The 12,161-nt window shown below is 37.1% G+C and overlaps 1 protein-coding gene across 2 annotated transcripts in view; it reads left to right on the forward strand.

Moving 5' to 3' along the window:
- ANTXR2 (ANTXR cell adhesion molecule 2) overlaps positions 1–12,161 on the forward strand; it is a 141,419-nt gene that overhangs the window by 70,631 nt on the left and 58,627 nt on the right. For both annotated transcript variants that reach the window (XM_045790302.2, XM_087864049.1), the window contains 2 exons: positions 8,680–8,724; positions 9,593–9,685. In XM_045790302.2, coding sequence (XP_045646258.1) covers positions 8,680–8,724; positions 9,593–9,685 — 138 coding nt within the window. The remainder of the gene's footprint in view (positions 1–8,679; positions 8,725–9,592; positions 9,686–12,161) is intronic.

Below are 12,161 nucleotides of genomic sequence, written 5' to 3' on the forward strand. Positions count from 1 at the left end.
GCTTTCTGCAGTGTTGTCAATTAGAGTGTGTTACACAGCTGCAGATAAATATCCGAATATGCTAGAAAAGATAAATGTTCACTTTGCTCTAGTGTCCTTGGCCAAAGTTCTCCATCCTCAAGGGAAAATTGCAAGCTCATTTTTCCTTGGTGCATTTAAGACATTACATAAAGATCTCATAAATCTTAATTTAAAAAACCATTTTAAAAAGTTATCTTTTTAAAGCCCAATTTGCCTATAAGTAAGTTGAGCTTTCACGATGAGGATATATCTGACTGGAGCTCCATGGAATCATTTTCTTAGCCAGCAACAGCTGTGCTGTTCTTTCTAAATAGTAATAATGCTCCTATATTGCACTTGTTTTTTATTGTTGAGGAGGGCTCTTGGTGCCTTTATTGAGTTACTTTGAGAGTAGCCTGATTTTTTTTTTTTTTGGAATGCACAATAAAACAGAAGTAATTTAAATTTTAATATGCCTTTCTTGCACTATTAATTAAAATGATTTATGTTTGGTTGCCTCCTTGAAATAGAGTGTGATGTTAGTACTTATTGCTTCCATGGTGATGTTTTCCAACAGAATATCATTTGCAAAACAGGGTTTCGAACTCTTCCTGGTCTTAGTTTATTTGCTTTGATAGCAGCACCTTTCCTTAACTCTTGGCAGAATACACTCTCACACTCTTCTTCCCAGTCCCCATTTGGCATTTTAAATTATATTTATTGTCCAGACCTCCCACCGGTTATTTATTTGTTCGAAGCAGGAATCTTTGATCACTGATGAGGCTGTCAAGGAGGAGAGGAGAGGGCGGATGAGGTAGCTCAGACCATATTTTGATCTGGATGATGAAAGCATCTAACTTTGTGAGATTCAGAAAAAAACTTCCCAAATACTAGTGTAATAGAACTTTGTGTTTCTGCACTTCAGAGGAAAGGCACTACACTTGCTCTCTGATCTTATCAAAAAGAGAAGGAAAGGAAGGCCCACATCTATTTCAGACAAATTTTTCTAAACACTGAGAGTGACTTCTCTATTGTTTGTGGGCTCTTAGTCACTTAGATGACATTGCTGATAAATTGGGCATTTGTTTTTGTCACTGGCAAGAATCAGTCCTGAAACACTACTTGATCTACGGGCGTTGTACAGTATCTTTTTTTTTTTTTTTTTTTAAATCCAAGGCAGTTCACTGTTGACAGTTCTTTTCACTCTTTTCTGAATATTGGAACATATGATTGCATCAAGCTGGCTGCAGGCTCCAGTGCTGACATTTTCTAGCGCAAAGAATGCCCACATCACTCGAACATTTGAAAAGTGTTAATGAGCAGATCAAAAGGACTGTTGCCTGAAGCAGCTAACTTTTTTTTTTTTAAAGAAATCGGCTCTCCTCCAAACTGAAATCTTCATTCTAGCAGCTAAGTAGATGAGATGTAATCCTCCCTGATGATGATAATAACAAATGAAAAAAAAATTGGAGGAGAATCAAACTCTACATATGGTTCATAAAATGGTGAAAGTGTTTTCCAGAATCTTCAATACAGAACTAAAGGATGCTAAGTGGAAAAAATCCTGGCAACTAGGCAATATTATGCCTTTTAAAATCTGCAAATTCTCATAAAATATGGTGCATATGAATACATCCTTTTCTGAAATGGATGTGTTCTTGCACTATTTAGTACAAGAATGGGATTCTCATGACTGTTATTTTTAATGTATTTACACTGACAGTAAGGTTTCCTTTTCTCCTGCACTAGTTTTGCTGAAATGTAAGGATATCAGTTGGACACAGATTTTTTTCCATTTTGACTTTTGAGCCAAATGGCTTCAGATTATTTTCACCCTCTTTTGTTACTTCTGAGGCCCTGTAGTAGAGTGGCGAGAGGGAACATTTTGAAACATCACATTAAAATAATTTTATTTCCTGTTCCAACATTTCTAGGTCAGTGATGTTGGGCATATTAATTAACAAGTTATGTCTCTATAAAGTGGGAATGATAACCTCTATCTTTCATAGTTACTATAAGGTTTAAATTAAACTCTGTCTATCTTCCTACCTACCTACCTATATCTCTACCTACCTACTACTTATTCATCCATCCACCCATGCATCTATCTATCCATCCATTCATGCATTCTAGCAATTAACAACTACTCAACACATCTTCGGCCTTTTCTTTTACACCCTTTCCCTTTGCAGTCTGAACCTTATTTTAAAAGGATGTCATTTGACAGAAGAAGTCGAACTTAGAGTTTGGAGATAGATGGATCTGGGTCCTGGATTTGAGTTCTAATTCTGTTTTCTCTTTATGTACCCTTGGGCAAGTTATTGAAATTAGAGTCTCCCTTTCCTTATATTTAAAATGGGAATAAGTATAGTAACTTCACAGGGCTATTAGGAGAATAAGAGAAATATAGAGTGTGTGACATATAGCAGCACCAATAAAGGGTGATTACTGTTAATAGTAATAATAGCACAAAGATGAGCCTTGGCTCTGGTTCAGTTTCTGAAGATTCAGCCTTAGCTCTTTGTTGTGGTGGTGGTTGTGTCCCTTAATTTACTTAATTTAGATCAAAATTTGATTTAAGTAGAGTTTTAATGGCTGTATTCCATTGTTAACAATGTAGAAAATACAGATTGGATCTATCTGAGATTTAGGTCCAAACTAAAATTTGAACAATGAAGATATTATACATGAAGAAAATTAAGAGTTCTCTAAACATTATCAGTAACATTACATTTTAAAAACCTTTCACTATGGAAAATTCAAACATGTACAAAGGAAAAGTCTAAAATAATGATTCCCGTCTGTCTCTTTCAGTTAGCTTCAGTGATTCTCAGTTTATGGCTGATCTTATTTCATCTATAATCCCCTCCACTTACCCCCCCCCCCCCGCGCCAAATTATTTTGGTGAAATATCAGAATCATGTCATTTAATCTGAAAATTTTTCAGTATATATCTTTAAAAGATAAGCAGTCTTTAAAAAGCAATATCCATTGCAAGAAATATTAAAAGGGATCCTTTCAGTGGGAAGGAGAGACCAAAAGCAGCAAAGACTAGAAAGGAACAGAGATAAATCTACAGAACGGTGACATTACAGGGAATACAATGGACTAAATTCATACCTACTAATAATGACTCTGATGTAAATGGACTCAATCATCCAATGAAAAGACACAGGGTATCAGAATGGATTAAAAAAAGACCCATCGATAAGCTGCTGACAAGAGACTCATGTTAGACACAAAGACACCTCCAGATTGAATGCGATTGGGTGGAGAACCTTCTGGCTGCTAATGGACACCAGAAGAAAGCTGGAATAGCCATACTTGTATCAGACGAACTAGATTTTAAACCAAAGACTGTAATAAGAGATGAAGAAGGGCACTCTATTATAATAAAGGTGTCTATCCAACAAGAAGATCTAACAATTGTAGATATTTATGCCCCCAACTTGGGACTGGCCAGATGTATAAATAAATTAATAACAAACTCAAAGAAACTTGTTGATAATAATACAATAATAGTAGGGGACTTTAACACCCCACTCACAGGAAGGGACCGATCATCTAAGCAGAAGATCTACAAGGAAACAAAGGCTTGAATGACATGGTGGACCAGATGGGCATAACAGACATATTCTAAAGCAGCAGAATATACATTCTTTCCAAGTGCACATGGAATATTCTCCAGACTAGATCACATACTGGGTCACAAATCAGATCTCAACCAGTACAGAAAATTGAGATCATAGCATGCATATTTTCAGACAACAATGCTATGAAACTTGAAGTCAACCACAAGAAAAAAATACATGGAGGTTAAAGAACATCCTACCAAAGAATGGATGGGTCAACCAGGAAATTAAAGAAGAAATAAAAAAATACATGGAAGCAAATGAAAGTGAAAACACACAGTCTAAAACCCTTGGGATGTAGCAAAGATGGTCATGAGAGAAAAGTATATAGCAATACAGGCCTCCCTCAAGGAGAAAAAGAAACGTCTTAAATGCACAATCCAACCTTATACCCAAAGGAGCTGGAAAAAGAACAGCAAATAAAGCCTAATACCAGCAGAAGGGAAAGAATTAAGATTGGAGCAGAAATAAATGATGTAGAAATAAAAAAAAACAAACAGTAGAACAGATCAATGAAACTAGGAGCTGGTTCTTTGAAAGAATTGACGAAATTGATAAACCCCTAGCCAGACTTATCAAAAAGAAGAGAAAGGACCCAAAGAAATAAAATCATGAATGAAAGAGGAGAGATCACAACCAACAGCACAGAAATACAAACAATTTTAAGAGAATATTATGAGCAATCATATGCCAACAAATTGGGCAATCTGGAAAAAATGGATAAATTACTAGAAACATATAAACTGCCAAACCTGAAACAGGAAGAAACAGAAAATTTGAACAGACCCATAACCAGCAAAGAAATTGAAGCAGTAATCAAAAGTCTCCCGACAAACAACAGCCCAGGGCCAGAGGACTTCCCAGGGGAATTCTACCAAACATTTAAAGAAGAATTAATAACTTTTCTTCTGAAGCTGTTCCAAAAAATAGAAATGGAAGGAAAACTTCCAAACTCATTCTATGAGGCCTGCATTACCTTGATTCCAGAACCAGACAAAGACCCCGTCAAAAAGAATTACAGACCAATATCCTGATGAACATGGATGCAAAAGTTCTCAAGATACCAGCTAATCGAATCCAACAGTATATTAAAAGGATTATTCACCATAATCAAGTGGGATTATTTGTCGGCTGCAGGGGTGGTTCAACATCCACAAATCAATCAATGTGATAAACCACATCAATGAAAGAGAGGATAAAAACCATATGATCCTCTCAATAGATGCAGAAAAAACATTTGACAAAATACAGCATCCTTTCTTGATAAAAACCCTCAAGAAAGTAGGGATTGAAGGAATATACCTCAACATCTTAAAGGCCATATACAAAAGACCCATAGCTAATATCATCCTCAATGGGGAAAAACTGGAAAGGTGTCAAGAGTGTGACATGGAGGTCTTCTCTCACCACTGTTGTTCAACATAATACTGGAAGTCCTAGCCTCAGCAACTATACAATAAAAAGAAATAAAATGCGTCCAGATTGGCAAGGAAGAAGTCAAACTTTCACTATTTGCAGATGACACGGTACTCTATGTAGAAAACCTGAAAGGTTCCATCAAAGAATTACTAGACGTGATACATTTCAACAAAGTTACAGGATATAAAGTCAATGTACAGAAATCTGTTGCATTTCTATACACCAATAATGAAGCAGCAGACAGAGAAATCAAGGTATTGATCACCTTTGCAACTGCACCGAAAATCATAAGATACCTAGAAATAAATCTAACCAAAGTGGTAAAAGATCTGTATGCTGAAAACTATAGAACACTTAATGAAAGAAATTGAAGAAGACACAAAGAAATGGAAAAACATTCCATGCTTTTAGATGGGAAGAACAAATATTGTTAAAATGTCTATTCTACCCAGAGCAATCTACGTATTCAGAGCAATCCCTATAAAAATAACACCAGCTTTTTTCACAGAGCTAGAACAAATAATTCTAAAATTTGTATGGAACCAGAAAAACTCTGAATAGCCAAAGTAATTTTGAAAAAGAAAAGCAAAGCGGAGGCATTACAATTCCTGACTTTAAGCTGTAATAATCAAGACAATATGGCACAAAAACAGACACGTAGATCAACAGAACAGAATAAAGAACCCAGAAATGGACCCACAATTGTATGGCCAACTAATCTTCAACAAAACAGGAAAGAATATCCAATGGACAAAACAGTCTCTTCAACAAGTGGTGTTGGGAAAACTGGACAGCAACATGCAGAAGAATGAAAGTGGCTCATTGTCTAACATCATACACAAAAATAAATTCAAAATGGATGAAAGACCTAAATGTGAGACAGGAAATGATCAAAATCCTAAAGGAGAAAACAGGCAGCAACCTCTTTGACCTCAGTTGGAGCAATTTCTTACTAGACACATCTCCAAAGGCAAGGGAAACAAAAGCAAAAATGAAGTAATGGGATTTCATCAAGATAAAAAGCTTCTGCACAGCAAAGGTAACAATCAGCAAAACTAAAAGTGAACCTACAGAATGGGAGAAGATATTTGCAAATGACATATCGGATAAAGGGCTGGTATCCAAAACCTATTAAGAACTTATCAAACTCAGCACCCAAAATACCAAATAATCCAGTTAAGAAATGGGCAGAACATATTAATAGATACTTTTCCAAAGAAGACATCCAGATGGCTAACAGACACATAAAAAGATGTTTAACATCACTCATCATCAGGGAAATGCAAATCAAAACCACGAGGAGATACCACCTTACACCTGTCGAAATGGCTAAAATTAACACTAGAAACAACAGATGTTGGTGAGGATGTGGAGAAAGGGGAACCCTTTTGCACTGTTGGTGGGAATGCAGTGTGGTTGGAACTAGAGTGTATTATGCTAAGGGAAATAATTCAATCAAAGAAAGATGCAAATATCATATGATTTCACTTATACGTGGAATTTAAGAAACAGATGAACATAGAGGAAGGGCAGGAAAATTAAGATACAAACAGAGAGGGAGGCAAACCATAAGAGACTCCTAAATATAGAGAATAAACTGAGGGTTGCTGAAGGGGTGGTAGGTGGGGGGATGGGCTAAATAGGTGATGGGCATTAAGGAGGGCACTTGTTGGGGTGAGCACTGGGTGTTATATGAAGTAATGAATCACTAAAGCCTACTCCTGAAACCAGTAGTACACTATATCTTAACTAACTTGAATTTACATTTAATAAAATAAATAAATAAATATATACATACATACTATGTTAAAAAAATAAGAAATAACAATGTAAAAACTTATCCATGATTCTAGTAATATACTTAACTAGTAATAATTCTTTGATGATACTCATTTTCAAAATTATTACTGTTTTAAACTTCTGAAAATTTTAAAACAAAATTCAAACATTTGACATTAAAGTGAAGCAGTTCATATTTTCCAACAATTTTTCTTCTTAGTCTTGAGATGCAGATGTGTACTTGAATTATCAGAAGCCATTGGTTCTTGGTCATTAATTTTCTTTTACCTTCTTTTTTAGTTGAGGGAAGTGCAGAGGGAGAAGAGGGTGAGAGAATTTTAAGCAGGCTCCATGCCTGGTGCAGAGCTCAAGGCTCATAACCCTAAGGTCATGACCTGAGCCGAAATCAAGTCGGATATTTAACCGACGGAGCCACCCAGGTGCCCCTGATTAATAATTTTATATCATGATGGTGTGAAAGGTTAGGGTACCCCAGGCCTGGTAGAGGTCATTTAGATTCGATCTCAGTCTTCATTCCTTTCCCCATAAAGAATCAGCCATATACAATTTCATGAAAGAATATATTGAGTCATGATTCATAGAAAAGACTTCTTGGTTAAAATGTTGATTTGTGGCACGTGAGTGGTTCAGTCCTTAAGCGTCTGCCTTCGGCTCAGGTCATGATCCCAGCGTTCAGGGATCGAGCCCCGCATTGGGCTCCCTGCTGAGCAGGGAGTCTGCTTCTCCCTCTCCCACTCCCCCTGCTTGTGTTCTCTCTCTCGCTGCCTCTCTCTCTGTCTAATAAATAAATAAAATCTTAAAAAAAAAGAGTACATTTAAAAAAATAAAAATAAAAAAATAAAATGTTGATTTGCTTCTGGATTAACGGGTGGGGAAAGAGAATAAGTTAATTTCCCTATCATCTCTTGCAAAGCAAGTTAACTTGTGCCTTGTGAGTTTATGAAAAAGTCAATGAATCTTAGAAGGAAGATTTCGGTAGTAAATTCCTGCTCTCTTTGAAGGGACATACCATAATCTAGTGGAAAATGTTTGCATTTTGACGTTAGAAGAACCATTTAGTAAAACCTTGTGCAAGGTATTTGACAATTTTTGTTCTTGTTATTCACCTGGAAAGTGAAGGTACTCATATATCTATGGCATAAAGATAAAATGAATCAATGAAGGAGTTTTTGTGAATTGTTAGGTGGTTGTTACCTAGCACTGCCTGACAGACCACTCCACAACCTAGTGTCTTCAAACAATTTAGTGTCTTCACAGTTCTGTGGAGACTGGCTCAGCTGGGAGAGTCTTGCCCTGGGGTTCTCTCATGTGATCGCAATCAGGGGTCAGCTGGGCTGGAGTCATCTGAGAGCTTGACAGGCCTCCAGGTCCGAGAGAGCCATGTTTGGCACTTCAGCTGGGATGGCTGACGTAGCTGGAGGCTGGCCAGGCACCTCTCATCAGCCAGCCCTTCTGTAAGGTTATCCTGGATTTCTTCCTCCTCCTGGCCCGATGGTCTCAGGGTAGACTTCTGGCCTGACAGCAGGCTTCCTCCAGGGTGAGTGTCCCAAGGACGTTGAGGGAAATGGAAAAGCTTCTTTTGACCAGCTGCAGAAGTCACACAGTACCACCTCTGGCTCATGCTAGTTAGTCAAAAGCCAGTTACAGACGAGCCTATATGCACAGGGAGAGGCATAGCCATTGAGAGACAGGGCTCACTGGGGACATCGTTGGCACTTCCACAGTATGTTACTAGGCAAGTTATTTTTGCACGTCTTCGCTATCTCCTCGCTGTGGCACCAAAATTTTTACTTTTGTTTTTTGTTGTTTTGTTTGTTTTTTGGGGCAGGTTATCAAGGATCCGCCTCCACCACCACCTCCTGCACCGAAAGAGGTAAGTAAGTGCCTAATGAGTGATGTGGATATTTTTTTTCTGTATTTAGATATTATCCCCAAATTTGATCCATTACGTTGTTGTTGGAAAACTGTGATACCTGTGTATTGACTTTGGAATTTATGAAAATTAATTGTTATTTTTCATCTTCTTATGATTTCTTTCATGTGCTAGAGGAATAGGACCATCAAAAACTGATAAATATGGACTGGCCATGAGGCTCACTAGTGCATAGAGACTTACTTTACTTTTTCTCTCAGTATATCAATAGTCCTGATGTTACTTATTTTATTTATAAAAAGTTAGAAGATCCAAGCTGGAAGTTTAAAGGTGTTCATCCTTTCTTCAGAATGATTATTACTTTTATATTAACTCTGTTTGTTCTCCAAAACTGTGTTGGCAACATGAAATATGGAAGTAGTGCATTTTCAAAACTTCTTAACTGCCTATCTTTTTAGTACCAATTTTGCAGTTTAACTTAACGTGTGTTGATGCTTTATATGCTTTTTGAAAGGCCATCCTAAATTTAATGTCCTATCTTTTTAAATTTGAAGTAACAAATAGAATTGGAAAAACAAAACAAAACAAATGCTGCTGCTCCTAGTTAAGGAGCAACTTCTGGTGATCTGGTGAAATAAAGGAGATTCTGAAAACTGGAAGGACGGGAGTCCTTCTATTCTGCAGAACTCCACTTGAAATGTATGCGTGTAAGCATAAGGACATCTAAACACCGCATATATAATTGTTACTCCATTTCTTCCATATCAATGGCATTAGTCAGAAAAATGTTAAAATGTGTGTTAGTTTTGACTAAACAGTATTTTAGGAAATTAATTAAACCCATTGTTAAAAACTCGAATCTCCATAGGAAGAAGAAGAACCTTTGCCTACCAAGAAATGGCCAACTGTGGACGCTTCCTATTATGGTGGTCGAGGGGTTGGAGGAATTAAAAGAATGGAGGTTGGTACCTTTAAAAAAAAAATAGAAGCTGCTAATCTGGAATGTGTAATTCTAGAACTATTAAGCCATGGAAACTGTGCTTTTCAGAATTTCATAATACCATCCAGTTTTATTTAACACTGGGTCTTTTTTGGATCACTTTTTTTTTTTTTTCTATGGAATCATCCTGGCCATTTCAAAACTGTTCAAGAAGAAACTTCATTAGTCAAAGAATTGCATTGATAAGACGTTTGAACTCTCAAGGGCAAAAGAAAGTTAGGGTTTTTCTCGCTATTTTGGAAAAAATTACTGCAGACAGCATCAACTTTGTAGAAGCCAGCCCCTTGAAGTAGCAACAATGCTTGTCTTTGAAAAGATCCAGTAGTTATGTACTATTTAGGGATAAAAATGTTAAAATATTCGGTGGTACGGGTATGACCTTATCCCAGATGTAGAGGAGGCACGTATAAGGCATTTCTTTTACAGCTTTTAGGTATCACTTATGAACAATCATAATTAATTTTAAATATCATTTATAGAATATATTGAACTTTTAGACTGGCTCAAAGTGTGGATTAAAATTGAACTTTAATATTATACCTTTAAAGTGAAACGAGGTCTTCTGACCACCACAGAAATAGTTTTTGAAGTGATGGATTAATTAATAATAAGCAGTTATCGCCAGCATTGAGCCCTTAACCACAGCATAGACAGGCCAGCATCCCACCTCAAGGAAAAGTTGGAGGAATTTTCTCATTGATGGGCCGACTTCATCATTAAACACAGATCCTGGCAAGTCTTCCTTATTAGTTACCCTTTAACTTGACTTCTCGATAAGAAGGACTTTTTATGTGTTCTGCAGTCATTTCACATATCTTCTCCTCTCATATGGGCTTTGTCCTGTTACTGCCGGCAAAAATCAGTGAGCTAATTAACAACCTTACAACTGTTGGCGATTTTCTCTTTTTTCTACATTTCAATAAAATTCAGATTCCCAAGGAGAGTTTCCCCTTTCAGAGTAAATTTCGGTATTCTTCCGAAGGAGCACAGACCTACTTCATGTGGTTGTAATTACCAAAGTGGTGATTCAAGTCATCTGATAGTCTCACTTTCTTGACCACTTTCGATCTTAAAAGAATGCACACTTTCCCTAAAAGCATGCCACTTTACTGCTGAAATACCCTCTGAGGCACGTACCTCACTGCTCAGAAGCCATGGAAAAGGCAGGTGCTAGAAGCTGTTAAATTTGTCTTTTGGAGAAGATAGTGCCCATGCATCTGCATGTGGATACCTGAGAATATCAAACAGTCCAAGAGAACGTGGTTAGGCTCACTCTTGTTGTGTGACACAGAGCAAAGGTCATTTTCCTTCTGCTTCCCTTCGTTCCGTCATTCTAGGCTGGGAGGGGTGGGGAAAGAGTAGATTAGATAACCTTATGTGTATGAAAAATCAACTTGTAAATAAAAGAGTTACATATGGATATCTAAATATGGTCTATCCCAACTTATTTTTAGTTTATTTCACCTCATTCCAAAATGTGTGTGTAAAAACTGTATGCAAGGGGGAAAAAAGTTTGACAAGATACACTACAAAATGTGAGTAGCTTTCTCTGGAGGGAGTGATTTTCAATTTGTGCTATGTATTTCCCTGTTTTTTCCTAGCTCTTTTGACAATGAGCATGCACTACTCTATATTCAAAATAATAAATTTAATTCCATTTTGAAGTCTACACGTATAAAATACCACATGACAGTGAGAGAAGGATATGCTAGTAAGTGAGCCTTAAGTGAATAATGTTTTTGTTGAAAACACTAGGAGTCGGGCTAGATTTTTGTTAGTCCGGTATTTCAGTGTATTGAAGATTAAGATCTTTCTAAAGAAAACTAAAAGCATACGCATGAGCTCCTGAAGTGGTCCTGAATTAAAAGGAATAATATTGGTTTATGGTCAAGATAGCCAAGGGCTCAGGGGCGCCTGGGTGGCTCAGCGGGCTAAACGTCTGCCTTTGGCTCAGGTCGTGATCACAGGGTCCTCGGATCAAGCCCCACGTCAGGCTCCCTGCTCAGCAGGAGCCTTCTTCACCTTCCCTCCCAGCTCATGCTCTCTTCTCGCTGTCTCTGTATCCTCTGTCTCTCTCTCTCTCAAATAAATAAATAAAATCTTAAAAAAGAAGGAAAGCCAAGGGCTCATGCACATTCGTAATTCACATTTTGAGTTTCAGGAGATACTAATTCTTAATATGTGAAATTACATTGCCAGTCCTTTTCAGTTTAAGAAAATTTATGTAAAGGACTCATCCACTTTTAATAAACTGGGGTGCATTTTAGCTTTGGACAATTTTAGCTACGTCGCATGCAGTATTCCATCAATGAGATGGAATGGAGATGAGAAAAAAAGGAGAAAATGAATGTGAACATTACAAAGGGGGAAACAATACATAAAAGTACACAATAAAATTGAATTGAGAATTAAGGATCATTAAGCTCTCTCAAATCTG

The sequence above is a fragment of the Ursus americanus genome, chromosome 8 (assembly GCF_024610735.1).
Source record: "Ursus americanus isolate L20-20 chromosome 8, mUrsAme1.1.p, whole genome shotgun sequence".
In the NCBI taxonomy this organism is placed as follows: Eukaryota; Metazoa; Chordata; class Mammalia; order Carnivora; family Ursidae; genus Ursus; species Ursus americanus.